The sequence below is a fragment of the Moschus berezovskii genome, chromosome 4, assembly GCF_049115385.1.
Source record: "Moschus berezovskii isolate FMDL1 chromosome 4, NW_MosBer_1.0, whole genome shotgun sequence".
Lineage (NCBI taxonomy): Eukaryota > Metazoa > Chordata > Mammalia > Artiodactyla > Moschidae > Moschus > Moschus berezovskii.
Genome location: NC_142463.1, coordinates 94350890 through 94378655, shown reverse-complemented (window position 1 = coordinate 94378655; position 27766 = coordinate 94350890). Strand labels below are relative to the sequence as shown.

The 27766-nt window shown below is 36.1% G+C and overlaps 1 protein-coding gene across 4 annotated transcripts in view; it reads right to left on the bottom strand.

Annotated features, from left to right (window-relative positions):
• SYCP1 (synaptonemal complex protein 1) overlaps positions 1–22555 on the bottom strand; it is a 137874-nt gene extending 115319 nt beyond the window's left edge. For 2 of the 4 annotated variants that reach the window (XM_055402444.2, XM_088834891.1), the window contains exons 1-10: positions 22156–22263; positions 20526–20610; positions 20302–20349; positions 20079–20131; positions 17972–18136; positions 17159–17226; positions 14044–14117; positions 3724–3782; positions 2435–2504; positions 1484–1557 (exon numbers count right to left, since the gene is read on the bottom strand). In XM_055402444.2, the coding sequence (XP_055258419.1) occupies positions 1484–1557; positions 2435–2504; positions 3724–3782; positions 14044–14117; positions 17159–17226; positions 17972–18136; positions 20079–20131; positions 20302–20349; positions 20526–20610; positions 22156–22263 (804 nt within the window). Of the gene's footprint in view, positions 1–1483; positions 1558–2434; positions 2505–3723; positions 3783–14043; positions 14118–17158; positions 17227–17971; positions 18137–20078; positions 20136–20301; positions 20350–20525; positions 20611–22155; positions 22293–22536 lie in introns of those variants that run through there. The other 2 variants (XM_088834892.1, XM_088834890.1) reach the window with 2 other exon arrangements.
• Between the last annotated feature and the right edge of the window lie 5211 nt (positions 22556–27766).

The following is a 27766-nucleotide window of genomic DNA, read 5'->3' as shown; positions in this document are numbered from 1 at the left end:
AAAGATCTGTCTAGTCAAAGCAATGGTTTTTCCAGTAGTCATGTATGGATGTGAGAGTTGGACCATAAAGAAGGCCAACTATTGAAAATCGATGCTTTCAAACTGTGATGCTGGAGAGGACTCTTGAGAGTCCCCTGGACAACAAGGAGATCAAGCCAGTCAATCTTAAAGGAAATCAACTCTGAATATTGTCTGGAAGGACTGATGCTGAAGCTCCAATACTTTGGCCACCTGATGTGAAGAGTCAACTCACCGGAAATACAGGAAAGACAGAGAGCAGGAAGAAAAGGGGGCAACAGTGAATGAGATGGTTGGATGGCACCACCAACTCAAAGGACTTGAGTTTGACCAAACTCTGGGAGATAGTGAAGGACAGGAAAGCTTGGCGTGCTGCAGTCCATGGGGTTGCAAAGAGTCAGACACAACAAAGCAACTAAACAACAAACACACCAGCAACTAAACAACAAACAGAGTCCCCAGCAAAACACTAGCTGGCCACAGCATCATTTTTACAAAGAACACCCAAGATCTGAAAGTTCAGCTCATGCACTCAGGATTCCAACAAGCTTCTCAGCACTTTATTCTATTTTTGTGTTCTGTATAATAAGCATACTTTTAACTTTTAAGAATACCTCCTTCTTTTAGAAATCTGGTTTAAAAAATATGGTTAAAATATAGAAAAAAATGCTCACTCTTTTAAAAGATCAAAGTATAATACATAAATTAGAATTCTATTATTTAGCCAGTACTTAACAGAAAACTCTAAGAATCTTCTTTGTACTTTCAATGAGTATTTGCCATTATTGTTTATGTACATATCTTTGTTATCTATAATTACAACGTATTTGTGCCAAGTCAGATAAAAACTCAGAAAAAATAGGGAGAAGTAGAGAGATGATAGTCAAAATAACTATACTACCCAAAGATTCCTTTCTATATTTCATTTTCCATTCTGGATTCAGAAAGCTTGAAACTGTTAAAGATGGCATAATCATCATCTGAAATCAACATTCTTGTGACACTAAAAGAATACAAACTCACCATTTTCAAGTTTCCCACTATGTGACATTAATAGAAAGAAGCAAAAGAACATTTTAGTTCACCTTCATTGGTGTCATGAATCGTATATTTCAAAATAAACTGCAAAATGTGGGTTGCATGATCATGATCATATTTATATTTTATGAAGTTTTTGTCTGAACAAAAGTCCTCACAAAATAATATATTTTTATAGAATATGCTAATACCCACTAATATAAATATTGTAAAAGATCTACTGATTTTTAAAAAAGGGGTAACATTTAGTATGTACAAATTTGAGTCAATGGAAATTAAGGCATATGGAAAATATATTTAAATACACATAATATTAAAATTCAGAACTTTATCAAGCAGGCAGCAAATAAAAATTTCTCTTGAAATTTTAAGTATCTCATTTATTAGCAAATATAAAGGATACAGAAAATAGATTTATAAAAAATACCTGCTTTTCTTTGTCATTTACTTCCTTCTTGTACTCTTCTTCAAGGTGTTGGATTTTTTCATAATCTTCCTTTACTTTGAAAGTAAAACAAATATACTTTAATATAACTGTATCACAAACAAAATTTTAAGTTTCTTATATTTTATTTCACTTCCTTATTTATCTAGATATTACATTCCAAAGGTTTATGAAAAGATGAAACTGCTATCTTCTTGCTGCTAAACTTCTGTTTAGTAAATTTAACAATATCTAAGTTACAATAACTTTCTAAAATTCTGTAATTTTTATAACAGCACATATACAAAAGTTTTCTTCTTTATAACACACTAGTCTGAAATAACCGATTTTAAAAATATATCTATTATTATTTTAACATGCAACTTGACCAAGAAATGTAAAAATAAGACCAAATCACATTTACAAAAACTTAAGTACAAACCATCGGAGAAGGCAATGGCAAACCACTCCAGTACTCTTGCCTAGAAAATCCCATGGACAGAGGAGCCTGGTAGGCTGCAGTCCATGGGGTCGCTACAAGTCAGACATGACTGAGCGACTTCACTTTCACTTTTCACTTTCACACATTGGAGAAGGAAATGGCAACCCACTCCAGTGTTCTTGCCTGGAGAATCCCAGGGACGGGGGAGCCTGGTGGGCTCCCGTCTATGGGGTCGCACAGAGTCGGAGACGACTGGAGTGACTTAGCAGCAGCAGCAAGTACAAACCATAATTTGATTTCAGGGAAAATGTAGCTTTTGAGGCAAACAGGGTATTTTTAACATATACCAATCCTCTGCCACATTCCACAAGATTTTGAGGGGCTTATAAAACCATATACAGTATAAAAGTTTTCAATAGTTTAGGCATCAGGCTGAAGGTATGAAAACATTAACAGCATCTATTAAAAATATAAATAGCAGAAGAGTAATATTAAAAAAAAAAGATTCCTACACTTAAAACGCATTTCCAGTCTGGAACTCTCAGCTTGCACACGAAGTTCCTCAAAAGCTATTATCATTTTCTGAAATATATTTAAGTTTTAAGAATCATACTAAGACTTTTTAAATAGCTTTCTTCAAGCAATGAAAATAATAAATTTGTATCAAGTGATCATTACATTTAAAACTATACAACAACGATTAATGAAAATTCTGTAACTTTTAATAATTAAACAATTTACTAAAATGTACTGAGAGTGCCTGTTATGGTAGCTTCCCAGATGTTTAAAGGCACTGGAGATAGGTTATACAATACCAAAGAGCAGCAAAACAATTATTAGTACCCTCATCATTTACTTAATAGCCCATATCAAATCTGTAATTTTCAATTGATTTTTGCTTACAATCTACTAGAGTATAACCTCTGTGAGGTCTGTCCTCATAAGAGTTCAAATTATACTTTCTTACCTGTCAGCATGAGTTCATTCAACATTCAACAAATCCTGATTTGTAAAACTGGATGAATTAATTTATTCATTTAATAAATAGTTACTGTCAATTATGTGCCAGGCACTGTTTTAGGCATTTAGGATATAAGACAAAGTCCTTATCCTTTCATTTCAGTATAAGAAAGAAGACATACCAATACAAATACACACACACACACATGCATGTGTATATCAAATAAATACCATGTAGCTTTAAGTGCTCTTCAGGAAAGTTAAGACAAGATGAGGGGAGAAGACAACTGAGTAGAAAGATATTTTAGGTGCAATAGTAAGGAGGGTAATAAAAAAGCAGAATTAAGCATATACATTTGCACAAGATCTTGGATACGAAAGTTCTAGAAAGAAAGAACAAATTCAAAGAAGCAAGATCAGAAAGAGCTTAGCAAGTCTGAGAAACAAAAAAGAAAGAAAGAATTACAGCAGAGAAGCAAACTGAAGAATGATAGGGGATGGGATTTTAAAAAAAAGTAAACAGGCACCAGACACAGATTAATAATACTTCGTATGTTTTTCAAATTAATGCTTACGTGTCAAAATGTGCTAGTCTCTGACACAGAGTTAATATCTAATAAATTAAGTGGTGTCACTAACATGTAAATTTAAAAAATACTAAAAAACAAAACATTAATACTCATAGTGTGGAATCTTGAGAATTTTACTAGATACAGTCATATATCAAAAGGTAAATAATAATCCCTTTAGCAAGAACAATTGTTCATATTTTTGTAGCTATTACTCTAATTTGCTTAGAAATGCCTCTGTTTAAAATATTCAGATTTTCACTACCACTTACCTCAATGTTACTATTTAGATCCATATAAACTTGCCTAGTTTCTTCTCGTTCATATTCATCTGTTATAAAATATTTCAAAATTAAATTTAAAACAACTATGATTCCAACAAGGTAACACTCAAATGTCTCAGGTAAGCATTAAAATATTTAAAAATCTGTGTTACTAAAGGATAATGGTACATCTTTTGAGTCATTTAAAGTAGTATTAAAAATAATTTACCTAAGGCATGCTCATACTTAATGACAACTACCTCAAAAGCTAGGAGCTGTTCAGTTATCTCTAATTGCCTTTTATAGAACTATTCATTAATTTATTCAAATTTTGTAATATAGTTTTAGCATTTACAATAATTAGGGATTTAACAACTATCTGTGAAGTATTTTTCCTTTGTATTTTTAAGATTCATGAGGTGAATTTTAAATGAAACACAAATCTCACTCTTGTTTCTGCTCTATTTTTTGAAGAGACAGAAAGGAAGATAAATGTCAAGACAAGAACAAGCTAAGAATAAGTGTAGCCCTAAAGAGAAATCTCCCGTAAATCCTCCACAATATTTTTAGGGTTGTTTTTTTTTTTTTTAGTTTTTTTTTTAACCTGAGCAATGATTCCCTCTAACTATACTCAAACTGAGTGTTGATATGTGGTACTACAGAAAATTAAGGCACAAGGCAGTAAAAGACAATGTGACTATCCCTTCATCATTCTACCCGTTTAGGCCAAGAATTACAAAAACCATGTTAAACTGAAGGGAGGGTATTAGTTCCAGATCCTAAGTAACAAGCTTCAAAACAACAATGGCAGCTATGATAGACTCAAATGTCAATGAGGAGCCAAATGAACTGACTTAAGAAGATACAAATATTCTTGTATTCTCAAAAACACTGGAAAGAGCTCAAGACTTATCGAAGCACGTGGAACAGGAGCCAGACTGCTTTTATTTGAATATTAAAGGGCTGAAAAAGTTAAATAGAGACAGAACACATTGGTATTTCAATAGAAGGACAGTTCATCCTTCTCACTCCATCCACTCATATTTACTACCCAACACAGTTAGCAACAAATCTCTATTCCACAAAAACTATTTGTACCGAAGAATTGCATCCTATTGCCAACACCTCCAATCTTCCCGTTACCATCATCACCAGTACTTCCAAAATACCCTCCAGTCATTCTTCCAATAGACAAGTACTGGAAAGAAAATAAAACTACAAAAAAGAAAATAAATTGGTACAGATGTACTTTATAGTTGTCAGGAGCAAGTTGCTACAGGGGGGCATAGAGAAGGGACTTTGGTAGTAAAGTGTTCTAATGTACTGATATAACAATTGTAACCAATAAAACCTATCTTTTTTGTTTTCTTGGTATTTATTCATCTCCCCACCCCACCCCCAGCTCACTCCCTCCTTTCACCTTCCCTCCTCCCTTCCCTCTCTCTCTATTCCTTCTTTCTTTCTCTCTCTCTCATATGCATACACACACACACACACACACTTACTTTGCCCTAATTTGGCCAACTAGATCTTGCTGCATTCATTGTCTTAGATAAGAGATGATTCAACCGAAAGCAACAAAAATGTCTGAGTCCCAAATGCCCAGTGTTGGGGTTAAGAGAAAGAGTCAAGATATAATCAAGTAATAGATTTTCAAAATATACAAATCAGAACAAAGCTACCATCCTCTAGACTTAAGAAATATTTACTGTTTGCAGGGAAAGAAGCCTTTAAAAAGGAAACAGAGAGTTTACTGGATTGGCAAGTACTTATGCAATGGTTCCATAGCCCTCTACATTCATCAAGCTAAGCCTCAGGGTTGGGGAACACAGAAACCACAGAGTTTAGGCAAACCAAGAGTAGAATGAGACTGAGATTTTCTTTTTGCACAAACCAAGAGCAGAGTGGGACGGTCATCCCTAGGAAGATGACAAAACCTGAGAAGAAATGACTGTCAAATATATCTAGACAGATGGGGCCTTAGCTTCACAAATTCCCTTGTCCCAACACACTGTGTAACTAAGTATGGCAGGATAAAGCACACAGGATCAGCACAACTGAATAGGCCCTGAGGACTGGTATCAGGAACAGCTTAGCAACAACCTATGTAGACCAGTAACAGTACCAATCGAAATGATGAAAGTCTCAAAGGACAGATGACTGAGAAGTCAATGTCCCTCTCTACCACATGGGCAACCCCAAATTTATATACAACCCTAGGTAATGAAGAAAAATTTCCAAATTTACTAAGATAAATTTCTGCCATGTGAGCAGAATAAAGGCTTTAAGATTTTTTTAACAATTTAAGATATAAAAATTTTGTGCATGCCTGAGTTTGTTGACCAAAATCACTAAGAATCATATATTCTACAAAATTTATCAGAGCATCACAAAACCAGGCAGAAGGGACAGAAAGGAAATTCAGCTACCAAAAGCAGATCCATGCAAGGTGAAAACATTAGAAACTGTTCAGTGACTGGCCATACAACTATAAATATCAAAAGAGACTTCAACCACTATACTAAGTCCAAAGTCAGTTTAACATCATGTTTGTTTATTTAGTCTAGATAGTTCTTGCTTATTTCAATGATGTATATGGTTAGAAAATCTACACAAGGCCATGAAAAAAATACTATCGATAAAAGAAAACATGAAAGAGGTGAGAAAACAAATATTAAAACAATTAGAGAAATGAAAAACAAGGGCCAACAAATAAATAACAAGCATGCCCAAACAGAAATCAGAATAAGTGGCCAAAGATATAATAAAACTTTTCTGGTCTAAAGAAAGAGTATTACACATAGATTCTAATGACTGTCCTGACAAAACTGTAAATTTTAATTATTAGGTAGGAAGTTAGGCGTAAGCAATGATGAAAGGAATGCAAGCTGATCTCTAAACCCATCCCAAACACAACTGGTTCCAAATAGGAAAAGGTGTACGTCAAGGTTGTATATTGTCACCTTGCTTATTTAACTTATATGCAGAGTACATCATGAGGAACGCTGGGCTGGAAGAAGAACAAGCTGGAATCAAGATTGCTGGGAGAAATATCAATAACCTCAGATATGCAGAAGACACTACCCTTATGGCAGAAAGTGAAGAGGAACTCAAAAGCCTCTTGATGAAAGTGAAAGAGGAGAGTGAAAAGGTTGGTTTGAAGCTCAACATTCAGAAAACAAAGATCATGGCATCTGGTCCCATCACTTCATGGGAAATAGATGGAAAAACAGTGGAAACAGTGTCAGACTTTGTTTTTTTGGGCTCCAAAATCACTGCAGATGCTGATTGCAGCCATGAAATTAAAAGACGCTTGCTCCTTGGAAGGAAAGTTATGACCAACCTTGATAGTATATTAAAAAGCAGAGACATTACTTTGCCAACCAAGGTCCATCTAGTCAAGGCAATGGTTTTTCCCGTGGTCATGTATGGATGTGAGAGTTGGACTGTGAAGAAGGCTGATCGCCGAAGAATTGATGCTTTTCAACCGTGGTGTTGGAGAAGACTCTTGAGAGTCCCTTATACTGCAAGAAGATCCAACCAGTCCATTTTAAAGGAGATCAATCCTGGATGTTCATTGGAGGAACTGATGCTAAAGCTGAAATTGCAATACTTTGGCCACCTCATGCAACGAGTTGACTCACTGGAAAAGACTCTGATGCTGGGAAAGGTTGGGGGCGGGAGGAGAAGGGGACGACAGAGAATGAGATGGCTGGATGGCATCACCGACTCTGTGGACATGAGTTTGAGTGTACTCCGGGAGTTGGTGATGGACAGGGAGGCCTGGCATGCTTTGATTCATGGGGTCGCGGAGAGTCGGACACAACTGAGCGACTGAACTGAACTGAACTGAACTGAAACACACTCAGGAGAGCTCATAGATATGCTACAAAATAACCACAGAGACTTAATCCACTCCTGTACTTGTGTCCTAGGCACATAGTGGATACAAACTAACCACAGGGGCTTCTTCAAGTAACCTTAGGCAGCTAGGAGCTCATTTAGGGTTCATAAATATTCTATACATATATACACCTGATTAAAACAGACTGAATTATGGGAAGACATACACAACAGAGCCTGTTATATAAATTGCAACTGTCAATCAGCCTTGAGCTTATGCCTATTTGCATTCCTTTTCTTGATTGATGGTGGGTAAAAGCCCTATTCTGCACAGGGCACAACAAAAAGAAGGAGAGGAGAAGTATAAAAAAAGGGAAGCCAAAAGGGGTTGGGAGGACCATGACTCCTTTGGGGTCAGCCTGCTCCCACGTCTTGGGAAAGTGAAAGAAAGCAAAAGTCTCTCAGTTGTGTTCAACTCTTTGCGACCCCATGGACTATACAGTTCAGGGAATTCTCCAGGCCAGAATACTGGAGTGGGTAGCCTTCCCCTTCTCCAGGGAATCTTCCTAACCCAGGGATCAAACCCTGGTCTCCCACATTGCAGGCAGATTCTTTACCAGCTGAGCCACAAGGCACACCCAAGAATACTAGAGTGGGTAGCCTATCCCTTCTTCAGTAGATCTTCCCAACCCAGGAATGGAACTGGGGTCTCCTGAATTGCAGGTGGATTCTTTACTAACTGAGCTAAAAGATATGTCTGCTTGAGTTGTAACTGAGTTGCAACTTGTCTGTTGTTTGAAACCTTTAGTCTGTCATTTCAAATTTTTGTTACTGATGAGACAAGAAATGAGGAAAAGAGAGAAACTGACCTGACATAAGGACCAAAAATATGCCTGAGTGCTGGCAAAGGGAAAAACATACACATAAATACATACATTATATATTTAGGTAGAAATCTAAGTATAGATAAATGGAACTGTGGTTATCCCCATTTCATAGATAACAAAAGATACAGAAAAATTATGTTATTTGCCAGGATCCCAAAATAATAAGTGGTGGTACATGATTAAAGCAGAGATCTGCCTAATGAAATTATAGTAGGGATAAATGCAAAGAACACTATTTGGATCTAAAAGTCTAGATGCATGTGCAAATAAAGAAGTAAAAAAAAGTTAAAGATTTTAATTAATAGTGAAATCACTAAGCCTTTAATACAATGTGACTAGCAAATAAGCTGACTTGAGTTCATTAATGACACCTACAATTAGACAATAAATAGGCCTTTACACAGGTCAAATTACAAATTAGATTACCTCATACAGATCTGTACTCCTAAATATTCAAACAGACCAACCAAAAATAACAAAAGCACAAAGAATCTTGAAAATGTAGGTTACATAAGTCAAGATTCAAAAAGGACAAGTAACCATCTTTAAAAATCTCAAGACATAAAAATGCGCTTTAGACTTTTTCTGTATGCCTTAAGAAGAAGAATTACATTAAGAATAGAGAACCTACAGAGATTTCAGTATAAGAAATTGCAACTCCCTGTTGAAATTTCTTAATTTCAACTAGCCCTGGCAGTCCACTGGTTAGGACTCCACACTTTCTCTGCAAGGGGCCTGGGTTCAATCCCTGGTGGGGAACTAAGATCCCACAAGCTACATGATGTAGCCAAAAACCAACAACAAAACACACACATACACACAAAACACACACAGATTTCAACATAAAAATAAGAGTTGTCCTTAAATGACAATCTCAGGGTTAGTGAGTTTCAGCCATAAATATATTCAAACACAGAAAAGACTACCACTTGGTAGTCATAAAGGAAATTATTAATTTCCTATAAAGATAATTAAAGCAATGGATATGTAAAAAGAACAAAAAGTTTTAAAGTCCTTTCCAACACAAAGTAATCCTTAGATTAAATAGTAAGGCTACAAAAAAATGTATGCAGTACTTTGAATGGCAGGCTAAAGAATTTCAATATACTTAAGTGAGCAACAAACAGCCACTTAAAAGGTTTTTTTTAAAGGAACATCTAAGAACACGACTGAGCGACTGAACTGAAGAACAAATTTATTCTTTATTCATTCATTCATGAATTTATTTATTGCCTACTATATTCACATACGCTGTGCAAAGTGCTGAAGATACTGAGTCAAATAAGGCATGATCCCTTGCCTGCAAGCTCACAGTGAGATGTCTAGCATGTGGCAGGTACTCAATATTAGTTGAAGGAACTGATAAATACATGATAAAGTATACTAAGGGCACTAAGTAAAAGAAGAGGAGCATCTAAGTCAGAGTGAAAATGTAGAGAATATATCTCAAGAGTAGTAATAATTATTCTGAGTTCTGAAGGACAAATAAGAATTAAGATGAAGAAGGAAGGCGGATCGGACAATAAACATACATGAAAACTCAGAAGCCTAATCTGTTTAGTTCTCCATGAACCTGTGTATGTGGAGCATGTGGAAACATTTGGCAAGGCAAAGGGTAGTGGCAAACACCATGCTATGCTGAAAATTATGGAAAGCCACTGAAAAAATTAGACAGTGATATTATTTGAACTATTTTGAAAAAACGTCAAGGATTCTGTTTTCTGGTAACAACAAAGTAATTCAGACCAACCTTCCTCCCAAAGACATTTAAAAATCTGGAGGAATTTTTTGAGTTATTAAAAGAAACAATGACCTAAAAAGATAATAATGAATCATCAGACCAAGAATAGTTGAGAATTATAATTCAGAAAATCTAAACCAATTTCCAGTATCAGTCAGGATGGAATAAGCCCACTATAGCCTTTCTCTACCATTGATTACAACAAAAACTCAGAATGAAATCCATAAAGCAACTACTTAAAGAATCTGAAAACTAAGCAAAAGCAGGTAGATTGGGAAGAAAAATAAAAAGCTGAAGAAGTGACTCATGTGAAGGCAAGTTCCCTGTTTGTTTAGTGTTTTCCTACCTTCTCTCCTAGAATTACTAAAAATGTAAGGGCCCAGCTGAAATCTAACAGGAAGCATGAGCAGCAAAAGGAAATTCTAATTTTTTTTCCTCTCTCTCTTCCAGCCCTGTCTCAAGGGTGGCCCCAGAAGTGGAGCTACAGCAGCCACAGCAGAAAGGACACACAAAACCCCAGGAGAAACTCCATGATTCTGGCCAAAGGACAAAAGGACAGGACCTCTTTAAGGCTGAGGGTGAGGAGGTAATGCTAGAGAGAGCTGGAGGAGAGTCATACATAATTATTTGTATGACTAGGTACAAGTCCCATAGGGAAAAGGGAGGATGTGCATACACAAGATAGACCCAAGGCAAATACAGCAGAGGCTCTGAAATCGCTATCCAAGTCCCAGAACTAATCTAATCTTGAGTGGAGTATATATGAAACAGACCCAAGTAACACAGCAAAAGCTTTGAAAACTGAACTGGTAATGGAATCCCAACACACAAAAGGTAAGATAGAACTTGTGATCTGAACCTGAGTTGCCTATCTGTGAAAATATAAACCAAAAAAAAGTAAGAAATATGAAAAGTAACAGCACAGTGACCTCATTGCTATGACTTGAAAAGATTAAACAGGCTCTCAACTAAGGGATTTTGCATTTACTATTTCTTCTGCCTGAAATACTCATTCCCAAAATAGCTTCATGGTACAGCCCCTCAATTATTCAGGACTGCAAGGAGATCAAACCAGTCCATTCTAAAGGAGATCAATCCTGGGTGTTCATTGGAAGGACTGATGCTAAAGCTGAAACTCCAATACTTCGGCCACCTCATGCGACGAGTTGACTCACTGGAAAAGAGTCTGATGCTGGGAAGGATTGGGGGCGGGAGGAGAAGGGGACGACAGAGAATGAGATGGCTGGATGGTATCACCGACTTGACGGACATGAGTTTGAGTGAACTCCGGGAGTTGGTGATGGACAGGGAGGCCTGGCGTGCTGTGATTCATGGGGTCACAAAGAGTCAGACACGACTGAGCAACTGAACTGAACTGAATCAAATACCACTTAATCAGAAAAAAATTTCCCCAAAAACTCTATCCTAAAATATTCTTTTTAAATAGTTATCAGCACCCAACATACATTATATTTACTCATTTATGGTATGTGTCCCCTTACTAGAGTACATACTCCATAATAGCAGAAAATTTGTATTTTTACTATTGTTTTCCCTCAGCATCTAGAACATTTCACGGTGTATAGTAGGTACTTTTTTAAATGTTGAATGAATAAAAAACAAAAGTCACAATAGAAAAATAAAGGCTTAAGGCAAGAATACATATGGAGTTTACATTAAATATAAGGCAAGTATTAAGACTTTTTTAGGGCAAGAATGTACAATAAAGAAAAAACAATCGCTTCAATAAATGGCACTGGGAAAACTAGATAGCCACAAATGTAAACAAATGAAATTAGAAAATTCTAATACACACACAAAAAAAACTCAAAACTAATAAAAGAAATAAATATAATGCCATATACTATAAAACTCTCAAAAGAAAACATAGGCAGGACACTCTTTGACATAACTAGCAGCAAGATCTTTTTCAATCCACCTCCTAGAGTAATGAAAATAATTGGGACCTAATTAAACTTAAAAGGTTTTGCACAGCAAAGAAAACCATAAACAAAACAAAAAGATAACCCTCAGAATGGAAGAAAATATTTGCAAACAAAGCAACCAACAAAGGATTAATCTCCAAAACACAGAAACAGCTCATGTAGTTCAATCTCAAAAAAGCCTTGAAAGAGGAGCAGGGACTTCCCCAGAAGTCCAGTGGTTAGAACTCTATACTTTCACTGCCAAGGGCACACGTTCAATCATTATTTGGGGAACTAAGATCCCACAAGCCATACAGTGTGGCCATAAATAAATAGATAAACTAAAATATTGAAAAAAAAAGATACAATCTTTAGTTCATATAAGAGAACACCTAAAAATGTTTAAAAAGTTCTTCTAACCTCTCCCACAAACTGATCTCTGACTTAGCTTAAAACTAAACAGAAGAAAGCACTAACAGCCTTGTCTCTCTAGCCCAGGTTACCTTCTACAAGGCAATCAATATAGTATCTCTCTGCTGCTGCTGCTAAGTCACTACAGTCGTGTCTGACTCTGTGTGACCCCATAGACGGAAGCCCACCAGGCTCCCCCTGTCCCTGGGATTCTCCAGGCAAGAACACTGGAGTGGGTTGCCATTTCCTTCTCCAATGTGTGAAAGTGAAAAGTGAAAGCGAAGTCTCTCAGTCGAGTCCGACCCTCAGCGACCCCACGGACTGCAGCCTACCAGGCTCCTCCATCCATGGGATTTTCTAGGAAAGAGTACTGGAGTGGGGTGTCATTGCCTTCTCCAATAGTATCTCTCTACCTACATCCATATACTTTTCACCACTTTTTATATCTAAGCAGAAAAGTTAATCTTGAAAGTTGAATAAACAGGGTATAGTGGAACTGCTGATAGTGGAGCAGTACATTCTGAAAAGTATATATACAGTTACAAAAGCTAAGTACTATAGGCAGGGATCAAGAATAAAAAACTAGCAATACTGGAAACAACATTAACAGCTAACATATATTGAGTACTTTGCACTGTTCTAAGCATTTTATATTACCTAATTTAATTCTCTAAACAACACTAAGAGGTACTTTAATAAACAGAAGGACAGAGAGGTTACATAAATTATTCAGGATCGGGCAGATAAAAACTGAAAGTTTGAATTTGAACACAGAGATATCTAACTCTTCAGTCCAAGCTCTTAAGCAATAAGCTGTGTGATATCAATTAAAATTTAAAAAATAGAAGCTATCCTGGAAAAGCAGGTACACAGTATTTCCCAATAGATTCTTGCCAGAAACAAACAAATAACAAAGTAGAGCTGGTGTCAGATTAATGACAAAGACAAACACTATTATTTTTGAAAATCAGACAATGTTTTTCATCAAAACAAAAAAATTCCTACTTTACAATTAACATCAAAATATGCATAAAATAAAAACATGCACATCCACATATATACCACAACCTTAACAGAATGTTTTAAAATAATGTTTCTTTAGAAGAAATTTGAGAATTCTATTTATAAATACTACATTGCTATTCTTAAGTACTATGCTTTCAGCATAGCCCTCCATCAGTATTTTCTATTATGAATACAACTATATATCATTCTTGATTCAACTTCCTGGTTGTTCTAGACAGAGGATGTTAGTCTCAAGATCACACTTTAACTATAAATGTCAAGTATCAATATATACCTTTTGAAATATATATTATCTTTCAAAAACCTTTGTGCTTTCAAAGCTCAAAGAATTAAGAATCTAGTTATTATATAAAGAAATGGTATAAGACACATATAACATGTTCAAATAAAAACTGGTTTCAAAAAATTAAGATAATCTGATCCCCTCTCCACTTCCCAATATTAACGTAATAACAACAAATTGATAAAATAATATAAAACAAGAAAAGATATTTACATTTCTTTGTCTTTTCTGCAGATCTGGCACAAGTTTCTTTGAGTAGATTACATAAATGCCTTGTAGCATTATTCCTGGAACAAAGGAAAGAGTTTGCATAAATGTAATCTGATCTCAAAGCAAAATCATATCTAAAAGTTATTGAACATTACTATTATAATTTTAAAGAAATTCTTAAAACATTATATTTTATATATATCATGAATCACTTATAAGTGACTATATGAAGGAAAACGGGTTGACTGTACTATTAGCAAAGATGATTTAATAACTGCCTTCTTTGAAAGTAAAAGCCTCCTTAACAAGTTTCTACCCAAGTAGCTTTCAATAATCTCTTAGTAAACAGTTCCAGATTCACCTAAGAAATAAAATGAGAAGACAGAATTGGGATCTTCATTTACTAATTACTCCAGAAATATTCCAACTATCTTACCTTCAAAACATAAAATGAGTAATTTCCTGAATTTCATTATGTGAATAAAACCTTTGATCATCTCAAAGATGCAGAGAAAGCATTTGAGAAAATTCAAAATTCATTTATGATAAAAATTCTTAACAGAGTGGGAATACAGGGAACCTATATCAACATAATAAAAGCCATATATAACAAGCCCACAGCTAACATCATATCCAGCCCTGAAAAGCTGAAAGTTTGTCCTCTAAGATCAGAAACAGGACAGGAAGCTCATTTTCACCACCATAGCAAAAGACAAGAAAAAGAAATAAAGGCACTCAAATCAGAAAAACAAAGTAAAACTGTCACTATTTGCAGTGATTTTATTATAAATAGAAAACCCTCAGACTCTGCCAAAAATCAGTTAGAAAAAATTAAACAAATTCAGTAAAGTTACAGTTTCTCAAACTTCTATTACAGGCCAGGCATATGATTTTTAAATATCCAAAGTCTCTTTCAAACTCAAGAAAAATACAAAAATAAAAAAAGAAAGAATACACTAAAATCTATTCCTTTCAGAAAGTCATGATCAAGCGAATAATGGGTTGATCTGAGTGATTTTCTATTAACATTAAATTCGTTATCCAATAATCAAGTCACTCTAAGTTTTGTTTCTTATCTACATTCTGACAAAGCTCTTCACTAAATGTTCAGTTCAGTTCGGTTCAGTTCAGTCGCTCAGTCATGTCCGACTCTTTGCAACCCCATGAATCACAGCACACCAGACCTCCCTGTCCATCACCAACTCCCGGAGTTCACTCAAACTCATGTCCATCAAGTCAGTGGTGCTATCCACCCATCTCATTCTCTGTCATCCCCGTCTCCTCCTGCCCCCAATCCCTCCCAGCATCAGAGTCTTTTCCAGTGAGTCAACTCTTCGCGTGAGGTGGCCAAAGTTAGGTGCTCTCAAATGACAACTGACAATTTGAGACCAAAACTGACACTCAACTGAATCAAGTGCTTAAAATAGAAAAATATCACACCAAAATATAGTCACTCCCTCCTACCTCAGAAAATAGCATAAATTCTATATTATACTATATCATACTACACTGTTCTACACTACAGGGTATGTTATATATATAAACTAAGCAGTTACAGTATTCACAATAAAAGTCAACTGTTTATTAATGGAGACAGCAGCCATTTAAGAAAGCTCACAAGTTACCAAATACTGGTATTACGGAGAAGGCAATGGCACCCCACTCCAGTACTCTTGGCTGGAAAATCCCATGGATGCAGGAGCCTGGTAGGCTGCAGTCCATGGGGTCAAGAAGAGTTGGACATGACTGAGCGACTTCGCTTTCACTTTTCACTTTCATACACTGGAGAAGGAAATGGCAACCCACTCCAGTGTTCTTGCCTGGAGAATCCCAGGGACGGGGGAGCCTGGTGGGCTGCCGTCTATGGGGTCACACAGAGTCAGACACGACTGACACAACTTAGCAGCAGCCGCAGCAGGTCTACAGAAGACTTCAGATCTGCCTTATACTGTAGAAGGCCTCCCTAGGTGGTGCCCTCCAGTGGTAAAGAATCTGCCTGCCAATGCAGGAGACACAGGAGACTCAGGTTTGATCCCTGGGGTCAGGAAGATGCCCTGGAAGAGGAAATGGCAACTTACTCCAGTAGTCGTGCCTGGAAAATCCCATGAACAGAGGAGCCTGGTGGGTTACAGTCCATGATATCACAGAGAGTCAGACACAATTGAGCACGCACGCATGTACACTAAAGAAACTCAATCACACATCCATATAAAAGTGACAAGTACCAAACATACAGTAGGCACACAATTTTAGAAACTTCCTCTTCTTTCTCCCTTCCCCCTAATATCCAAACCATATTTAGCCAGAAAAAAAATTATGGGAAACATCTAGATTTTTCTGAAAAATCATAGGTTGTCTTTGAATTAAGCTAAAACAATATGCTGTAATAATATTTTTCACTTATTAGCAACTTTACTGACAAGGTGATAAGCCTTCTAGAACCATATTTAGAACAATGTTTAACTTAAAGCAAATAGAAATAAATTTATCACTGTATGTGGACTCACATTATATTCTAACCATTCAATATTTATTGTCAGATAAACAATTATATTCTTCTATTAAATTCTGCATGATACCATCTGAAGTGAAAGAAGCAAAAAATAAAGTTTAGCTACTGCCTAGAAAAAAGAAAAGGAAAAGTCAAAGATGATACTAAAGTTTCAAGCCAAAGTTAATGGAAGAATGATTGCACCACGGGCAAAAACAGGAATTTGACAGTGAGAATCAGGTTGGAACTAAGTTGAGCCCTATTCTGCAAGAGCTGCATCTAAAACAATAATCAAACAGAAAAGTATACAATACACATAGGCAGTTGTAAATACAGGATTATCAGGCACCCTTCTCAACACCAAATAATGGCTTCCTCTGCTGGTCATTTTAAAAAGTGAGAATTTTTTTTTTTTAATTTGAGAAGCTATTAGTCAATGACCAGTTTGCCAAATGAAAGAATGTAAAATACGTATGTCTTCCTTTTCTCCACAGCACCCAGACATAATTCTATATAACAATTAATATTATACAACAGAAAGAGGCCATTAAATTTTTGGAAATTATTTTAATAATTAGCTTGAAATAAAAATAAATTTGTAAAGAGCAAATGCATTAAATTACTTACTCTTTTATTAAATCTTTATTTTCTTGAATTCCTTCTTCTAATTTCAAACTTACTTTTTCATTTTCAAACTAATTTACAAGACAGAAGAACAGTTCATCATGTTTTAGTTAGCAAAATAAACATAAGTATAATCATTAAGCAGCATTTCTTTGTTAACTTGCTGTGATGGTCTATAAAAATTATTTTTTAGAACATAAAAAAGAACTTTTGGTCACACTTATGGATAATCTATAAGAATATGTGTCTCACTTTCATCAGTCTAAAATTAGGTTTCCTGAATCATCTCTAAAATGTATCCAACAATATTTTTATGTAAGATTAGCTTCCCTAAACATTCTTAAAAGGTGTTTTATCTTTGTCCAACCCAGTGTTACATTTTCTCAAAATTTTTTTCACCATGCCACAATGTTGAAGCTAAACAACTTCAAATTCAAAGTTTTATCTGCTTTTTTATATATTAGAAAATGCCATTTTATAATATATTAAAAAAACACATTTATATCAAACAAAACATCATCAGAAATAGGAACTAGTAAAAATTAAAACTCTATAATTAGAATCACTAACTCAATCTTTATATAAAATAAGTTACTATTTCCCTAGACATTTAATTAAGCTTTGTGCAACCTCTCCTGTGTGTTCATCCTAAAACTGAAATGCAACTAATATTAATGAAACTTCAAAAAAGCACCATTCTTAAAATCCACATGGTAGAAACAAGATAAATCTAAATTAACTATGAAATAACACTTCGGTTTAAATAGCATTATAAGATTTACTATACCATATTTTCAATTCCAAGTCTCATTATACCTGTAATTCTTGAATGGCTTTCCGCTGTGCTTCAATTATTTTTCTATTTTCTTGCAACTTGTTTTCTTTATGCTTCAGTTCAGATTCTACACTCACTTTCCACTTCTTGATCTTTTCAGCCTCCTTATACAGTTTTGAATATAGTCTGCTCATTGGCTCTGAATTCTATTATAAAATAAGTTTTCAAAAACTGTTAATTGTTCAAAGTTTAGTATAACCAAACTACAGCTGCTTATTAAAAACATCCATGAGTATCTTAGTTCAGTTGCTCAGTCTTGTCCGACTCTTCGAGACCCCATGAATCACAGCACGCCAGGCCTCCCTGTCCATCACCAACTCCCGGAGTTCACTCAAACTCATGTCCATCGAGTCGGTGATGCCATCCAGCCATCTCATCCTCTGTCGTCCCCTTCTCCTGCCCCCAGTCCCTCCCAGCATCAGGGTCTTTTCCAATGAGTCAACTCATCGCATGAGGTGGCCAAAGTACTGGAGTTTCAGCGTTAGCATCAGTCCTTCCAATGAATACCCAGGACTGATCTCCTTTAAGATAGACTGGTTTGACCTCCTTGCAGTTCAAGGGACTCTCAAGAGTATCTTAGTACTTGAGACCAAATCTCTCCTCAGATTATTAGTTTTTGCCTTAATATCATACTGAAAGCTATGTTAACTTTTTTTAACTACTAAGGCAATATTAGCTATTTCACTTTATAACTTGGTCACTTGACTAAGGTTACTGATCACTTGACTAAGTCATTCATTGCTGAATAAAATCAAATTACTTCAAATTTTGAAGTAATTCAGAAGTCAGAAGTTAGAAATCTTTAAGTCAATTAGAGAATTTGGCTGGTTAAAAGCTAAAATAAATCACTCTACAAATCTATAAATTTTAGCAAAGGTCTTGCAACATTTTGGTTACACAAACAGTTTTAAGAATTAACCAAAGGATATAAAGTTTACAATACAATGACACGAAAAATAATACTGAACACAAGTTCTTTCATTTAGCCTGAGATTTTGTTTGGATTTCCCACATCAACAACTTACATACTATAAGATAAATATCAGAAGTTTTTTTTCTAATCACTATTTGATAGTTCTGTTACCAAAATTTAGGAATTCCATATTTATAAATTTGTGATACCATAATCCCAGCAACAAACATATAGCATTTTATCAGGCCATGGAATGTCTGTTTTAAAGACATCTACGTGCCATAAGAATGATTTTTATAACTAAAATCAAAAGTAGAGTATATCCTACAAATTCTTCAGACAGTAAGCTTAAAAATCATACCTACTAATTCAAGAATTTTTTGTAACATACTGGCTTAAGTCTCAGCCTTCTCACATATCGTATACATCTCCCCTTTTTCTTTTTTTTTTTTTTGAGAAGGGTACTTTATTACTTATTTTGTGATATTTCCTATTTTTTAATTGAAGGATAATTACTTTATAGAATTTTGTTGTTTTCTGCCAATTATCAAAATAATCAGCCATAGGTATAGGTTATGTCCCCTCCCTCTGGAACCTCCCTCCCATCTCCCTCTCCATCCCACCCCTCTAGGTTGTTACAGAGTCCCTGTCTGAGTTCGCTAAGTTATACAGCAAATTCCTACTGGCTATCTATTTTACATATGGTAATATAAGTTTCCATATTACTCTTTCCATACATCTCACCCTGTCCTTCCTCCAACCTTCCCATGTTCATAAGTCTATTCTCTGTCTGTTTCTCCATTACTGCCCTGCAAATAAATTCATCAGTACCATCATTCTAGATTCCATATACTGCATTAGTATACAGTATTTATCTTTCTTTTTCTGACTTACTTCACACTGTATAATAGGCCCCTGTTCTATTCTTGATTTTTATGATTTAAAGTTAAATTGCCTCTTAAGAATGGATGCTTTTATAATCCAGGAAAATATAGAGGCTTACTCTTTCAGCAAATTTAAAAGAAAAATGAAGGGGATAAAAGGTTTAAAGAATATAACTTAAAACAATAACTAAACATTAACTCTTTGGAAGCCTCAAAAGAAAGATAAACAGAAGTAATAATAAATGATACTCCAATTATAAGAAATTAAATATGAATAGGAAATTTTCTGACCTCAAAATCAGAGTCTTTTAGTCCCTCCTGGTAATGACAACTGTCAGAATTATCTGTCTAAAAAATGAATAAATTTTTCCTGTGAGAAAATATTTCTGATGTTTCCAAATAGTAGCAATTAAATACTGAAGACTAGTAATCCAACAACTAAAGAATATTTTTTCTTTTTCAAGTAAGCAATTCAATACCTAAACAGGTTATATCCATATACACTATACACAACTGACCTGTTCAAGCATGGGCAAAAAGTTAACTTTTTGTAAAGCGGGATCTGCAAGATAAAAGACAACTGGAATTAAATGCCAACATCTTATTTTTTATACTATTATATCCAGCTTTAATGTCAAGGCTAATGTCAATCAATATAATACTTACATTTGATATCTAGTAAAGTATATTTTAAAAATGCTTCTACACAGGTAATACATTGCTTTTCTAATCTCCTACCTGAATCAATGTTTTCCCCATTTTTGGAGACATTGGTCATTGCAAATGGAAAACCAAAATCATCTTCAACACATTTGTTGAAACCCTAGAAACACAAAGAAGTTCTTAAACATACTGTCCCATATCACTCTAATAACTAGCAGTGTAATAATATGTAATTGCATATATATCTCCTTAAAGAAGTGACTATAATTGTAAATTATTTAATGTTAACGTCCATGGGATTTTCCAGGCAAGAATACTGGAGTAGGTTGCCATTTCTTTCTCCAGGGGATCTTCCCGACCCAGGGATCGAACCCGGGTCTCCCTCATTACAGGCAAACGCTTTACCCTCTAAGCCACCAGGGAAGCCCCCTCTTTAATGCATAAATTGTGTTAAAAAAATCAAATGACCTTGGTATGTAAACAAAGCAAAAATTTTTAATTTTCATTTATAAGAGAAAGCTAACTAAAATTACATTACACATGCTTTATAAGTACTCAGAAATAATATAAGTAAATTTAATTAGTAGCCTGGAATATTAGTTTTCTTCCATTTTATTAATACCTTTCCCCTGGTAGAATTGAGAATTTTCTTCACTGAATAGCATTTTAGCATTATACTCTTGGCTACAAACACATAAGAATTTTTCTACAGCATAGAAAATTTAAATATTCATTGCTTCATCCCATCTCCAACATACAGTTCCACTTGAGAAATTTAATTACTAAAAAAAAAGCTATTTTGCCTGAGAAACTTGATACAATTCCTCCTTTCCGAAAAGAATCTACTACATGTGAACTGAACTGAACATGTACAAATTTCCCTTTTTATCCTCTCAACCAGGAAGCTCAGGGTCAAATTTTAACCTCAGTCACAGTTTTTACCAGTATATCGATACATTTGTCTAAATTTTCTTAATTTTCCTTGATTCTAACATTCTTCTAATTTATATCTTATTGTATATAAGTTGCTTTAAATCATTTTAAGAAAGTGACAAGGGAGGATTAAAATAAACAGGTCCCAAGTTCAGTTCAGTTCAGTTCAGTCGCTCAGTCGTGTCCGACTCTCCGCGACCCCATGAATCACAGCACGCCAGGCCTCCCTATCCATTACCAACTCCCGGAGTTCACTCAAACTCATGTCCACAGAGTCGGTGATGCCATCCAGCCATCTCATTCTCTGTCGTCCCCTTCTCCTCCCGACCCCAACCTTTCCCAGCATCAGAGTCTTTTCCAGTGAGTCAACTCGTCGCATGAGGTGGCCAAAGTATTGCAGTTTCAGCTTCAGCATCAGTCCTTCCAATGAACATCCAGGATAGATCTCCCTTAGAATGGACTGGTTGGATCTCCTTGCAGTCCAAGGGACTCTCAAGAGTCTTCTCCAACACCACTATGTATGCAGAATTTTAAAACGCCAGTGATTACTTCTTTAAATGAATGATGTCTAAACACATTAAGTATGCTCATTATTAATTCAAAGCAATGCTATTCAATATACTTGAGAAAGCAAGAATAAATGAGATTAAATAGCAATATTAAATGAGACGATATTTACAGAAAAAAATGTATAAAACACCACCAGTAGGAAAGTTCACTTTGCTTCCTTTACCTAAAGAATAGTCAAATCAAAATTCATATGCAAATTTACCTTGAAGAAATTAGAATCTCCTCCCGAAGTCTGAGGTTTCACTGCAGATACTTGACTGCTACTTAATCTTGGTGGCACAAACAATTTAAAGGGCTTTTGTTTTTCCATTTTCTCTCTTCCAGTCGCGTAATTATCTACTGCTCAAGGGGGGAAAGTGTTTTACATGGCTTTATTAATACCCTACTTGTTCTGTAATAAATGGGTATATAGGGAATAGGCGAAACCTCTACCATGTAAGCCTACAGCATTACTGCCTTGGGGGGGAAACATCCCCTATGTCCCCACCGTCCCCCTACCACCAATGGACGTGCTGGCGGCGCACAAAATGGAGAAACTCAAACTAGCATCATCACCAGGACAGCCTGAAAAGAAGCCCGTTACCTCTACCAGCCCTGTTAAACTGCACCACCTCGCCGGGAAGAACTAGCTTAGGTACTTAGACGACTACGGAGGCGTTGAAGGCTGCCCTGCCTGAGGGAGCGGCAGTACCAAAATGTCGCCCACCTCTAGATTTCCTCCTCAGGGAAGGAACTCGGCACACCTGACCCTACCTTTAAAAAAAAAATTAGCGGGAAACCGCGGGCTCAGTGCCCACGCAAACCACCACCTGCTGTCTTATTAGAGCAGCAGAAAGAACCAATAAAACTTCTGCCTGCGAACCTCGGAAAAGGCGGGAAATAGCTCCGCCGCAGCGGCCAGGAGGGTGGGGCAGGGCGAACCGCGATTTAACCGCGAAATAACGGTCAGCAGCGTCTGACCCAGCGCTCAAGACCTGCATCTCGCGAGATTTCCCTTTACGTCAGTAACAATTCTTACCTGCCTTCTAAGAATTTTACATTTTTTAAGCTTCTGCTATTGTTTAAGAATGTAAATAAAACTATTAGGTGCTATAATAGATTAGGTGCTGTGATAGGCTTCCCTTGTAGCTCAGTCGATAAAGAATCTGCCTGCAGTGCTGGAGACTGGGGTTCGATCCCTGAGTTAGGAAGATCCCCTGGAGAAGGAAATGGCAACCCACTCCAGTATCCCTGCCTGGAAAATCTCATGGACAGAGGAGCCTGGTGGGTTGCAGTTCATGGGGTCGCAGAGAGTCGGGCACAATTGAGCAACTAACAGTTACTTGCACTATGATAGACTGGAACTGAGTGAAAAATCTGTTTCTGTCCTCCAAGAGTTCGTAGTCACTGGAAGGAAACAAGTGCAAACAGATAAAATTATAGCCCCTGTACCTGTAATCACCTAATGGTTGTAAGGAGTTGAGACACTTCAAAAGGGAAAATGGCCTTTACCGTGGCTTGGGAGTCAGGAGAATCCTTCACGGATGTGCTACTGTTACTGCTTCTATAGAAAACAGAAAGGAGAAATTAAACTAAGGCTACATAGTGAGTACCGGAAGGGGTATTCCTAGCTGAAGGACCGTAGCGCGCGAGTTGTGAGGCGCTCCAGCTGAAGGCGCTCGATTTGTGAGAGAGATGAGTCCGAGAATGAAACCAAGCAATGCAGTGTAGGTGTGTGAGGACGCAAATGGGGAAATGATGAGACTAGAGACTTAGCAGGTGTGAAGACATTGCAAACGCTCTTAGAGTTTAGACTTTATGGATGGAAATCTTGGAAGATTTTGAGCAGAAAGGGAGGCATGATCAAATTCAGAAGAAAATGCGTAGTATGAAAAATGGTTTAGGTTTACCAGACTGGATTAGGGAGACAGTTTTAATAGCCTGCGTGAGTAAGGTATGAAGATCTAAGCTATGACAGAGCCATTAAAGATGAAAATGTGTCAAATGTAAAAAGATACTTAGAAAGTCAAATTAATAGGACTTGATGGCTTTTTTAAAGTGAGCAGCAAAAGTCTGAAATAACTATTTCGTTTCAGATTTGGGCTACTAGAAGCAATAAATATGGTACTAGGTACCTAGGTTTGAGCAGTAAGACAATATGTTCTGTTTTCAACATACTGACTGTATGTTCTAATTTTCTCCATGTCCTACAGTATAATCGATGCTTTTCCAGAAGACTTTAGTAATATTTTTAAATAACATTTTGTTTTGTGTAACTTTAACTTATCAGACATAATAGTTTCTGCTAAACTTACATTTTTGAGCTGGGAAAAACATAATTTTTGAGCTAGAAAAAAGTGCAAGATTTTCACTTTATGTGAAAAGGAGTCTCAGTTCAGTTCAGTTCAGTCGCTCAGTCGTGTCCGACTCTCCGCGACCCCATGAATCACAGCACGCCAGGCCTCCCTGTCCATCACCGGGAGTCTAGGTACCCTAAAAAAGACTAAATGCTCCCTTTAAGAGATGATACCAAGAATAAATGCACAAGATAATCCCTGGGGGGAATAGCTGACACATTTAATTAACATATTTTAAAAGTTAAAGGTATAAATTCAATATTCCAAATTTTTTAAAGTTTTGTAACAATGAAATATTCAACTATGGTCTTTTTTTTATTGAAAACCAAAATGTCATTCCTAATATTAAATTCAGTTTTATTTACTCAGGTCCAGTCTTTCTAAACAATTGGACTTCCATATAATTTCTCATTTTTGTGTATTTCACATGAAATGTTTTAATGTTAATCCAGTTCTTATAAGGATTAAAATGTTTGTGGTAAGATTTCAGGTTTTAAGAACTTTAATTTTTTCTACAAAAGACATTAGCAAAAGTGTTAAAATATTGTCTACCAGAATGAGCATTAAATTGTGCTTAATTTCCCAATATATGTTAACATGTTTTGTCATTTTAATTTTTCAATATCTTTCCATGACAAAATTTTTAATTGGGACTTATAAAAGATCTGTTTTTTAAAGACATTAAGAGGCAGACGCGGGAGACGCCTGGCTCCGGTGGCGCAGACGCGGGAGATGCCCGGCTCGGCTCCGGCGGCGCAGACGCCGGAGGGGCAACCGACCACATGCAGAATCGTGGCTGAGATGGGCTACCCCGCCCCCAGGGTTGGGGCGGTGGCCGAGAGGAGCTGTACCACGTTCAGGAGGCGGTGGCTGAAAGGAGCTGATCCACATTCAAAGCAGGAGGGGCGGCCTTGAGGAGATACCCCTCGTCCAAGGTAAGGTACAGCGGCTGCACCTTGCTGGAGCAGCTGGGAAGAGATACTCCACGACCAAGTGGAATATAAGAATCCAGTGTTCTGGGGAGGAAGGAACAAGATGGCAGAGGGATAGGACGGCGAGACCACTTTCTCCCCCACAAATTCATCAAAAGAGCATTTGAGCGCGGAGTAAGGTCCACAAAACAACTTCTGAATACTGGCAGAGGACATCAGGCTCCCAGAAAAGCAGCCCATTGTCTTCTAAAGGAGAGAGAAGAAATCCAGCTCCACCCACCAGAACACCGACACATGCTTCCCTAACCAGGGAACCCGGACAAGTCACCCGTCCAACCCCACACACAGCAAAGAAACTACATAATAAAGAGAACTCCACAAACTGCAAGAAGAGGGAAAGGCCACCTGAAGCAAAGCAATATAAGCAAGATGAAGAGGCAGAGAAATACCCAGCAAGTAAAGGAACAAGATAATTGCCCACCAACACAAACAAAAGAAGAAGATATAGGGAATTTACCTGATAAAGAATTTCAAATTTTGATGGTGAAAATGATTCAAAATCTTGAAAGCAAAATGGAGTTACAGATGAATAACCTGGAGAAAAGGATTGAGAAGATGGAAGAAAGATTTAATAAGGACTTAGAAGAAATAAAAAAGAGTCAATATACAATGAGTAATGCAATAGATGAGATCAGAAACACTCTGGAGGGAACAAACAGTAGAATAACAGAGGCAGGAGACAGGATAAGCGAACTAGAAGATAGAATTGTAGAAATAAATGAAACAGAGAGGAAAAAAGAAAAACGAATTAAAAGAAATGAGGACAATATTAGAGACCTCTGGGACAATGTTAAACGCTCCAACATTCGAATCATAGGAGTCCCAGAAGAAGAAAACAAAAAGAAAGACTATGAGAGAATACTTGAGGAGATAGTAGTTGAAAACTTCCCTAAAATAGGGAAAGAAATAATCACCCAAGTCCAAGAAACCCAGAGAGTCCCCAACAGGATAAACCCAAGGCGAAATACTCCAAGACACATATTAATCAAATTAACAAAGATCAAACACAAAGAACAAATATTAAAAGCAGCAAGGGAAAAACAGCAAATAACACACAAGGGGATTCCCATAAGGATAACAGCTGATCTTTCAACAGAAACTCTTCAGGCCAGAAGGGAGTGGCAAGACATACTTAAAGTGATGAAAGAAAATACCCTACAGCCCAGATTACTATACCCAGCAAGGATCTCATTCAAATATGGAGGAGAAATCAAAAGCTTTACAGACAAGCAAAAGCTGAGGGAATTCAGCATCACCAAACCAGCTCTCCAACAAATGCTAAAGGATCTTCTATAGACAGGAAACACAGAAAGAGTGTATAAACTTGAACCCAAAGCAATAAAGAAAATGGCTACGGGATCGTACTTATCAATAATTACCTTAAACGTAAATGGGTTGAAATTTTCAAAAAGGCTAGGAAACAATTCTCATAGCCATCAATAGTTCAGTGTTGAGTTCATGAATAGTTTTTAAAGTTTGGGACAAACTGTAGTATTTGCTATTTGAAGTACTATTTGTAATTGGCATATTACGATGTAACATTGGTCTTCATTTCCAACTTAAAATGCCTAAAAATGCCTAACAGGTTTTTAGATTTGTGAATTTTAGTTGAAATGTATTTTACGATGTTACTAAACCTGCAGAAATATTGAAATATTTCAGAGAATTTATTCACTGTACATTTAATTTATTTTATTTATAAAAGTTATGAACTGTAGGAAGTTTTACTTGTTGGGTCAAATGCTTGTTGCTTCAAATGCTTGTTGCATTTGAAGTGCTAGTTACAAGAAAAATCAAATACCTTCAATGTATAAATGCTATTAAGTTTTTAAAGGACTCTGGAGTATAAGTAAGTTTGTTTAAAGAAATTTAGTCTGTTCAACTTGAATCAGCTCTGTCAAACATTAATTAAAAGCCTCATTTAAAAAAAAAAAGGATTTGAAAGCTTCAAAAAAAAAAGAATAAATTTTAAAAAAAAGACATTAAGAAAAAGTAAGAGTTGGACAAAGCTTTGTTCCTCTTTAATAATTTGTAAAATGCTATAACAGTAATAGGTTTAAAATGTTTAGCCATCAACCTAGCCTTAAGTTCACAAACTGCTTTTATTCTGATTACAACTATTTTCACTAGATAATCTTTTTTATATCTATAAGCAATCTATATATTTTCTTTTGATTTTCTGCTAAATGAAAAAAAGAGTTTCTTCAGATAAGAACTGTATTTAGTACTACTCCCTTTCGAAGGGAGCATGCAGGAACAATAACCATTGCTTCCTTGGGGATGAATCTTGAAAAGAATCCTAGATGTCCCCCTAGTGGTGGTCCTATATTCCACAAAATTTGATGAGCCCTTGATAATGTCCATTTTATAGCAATATATTGGTGACAGCAATTCTGCTCATGTTTTTCAAATCAATCATCCTATGATGATAGAGTAAACAATATAGATTTAAGAAGTGTAAGACAAACCACAACATTATAAAATT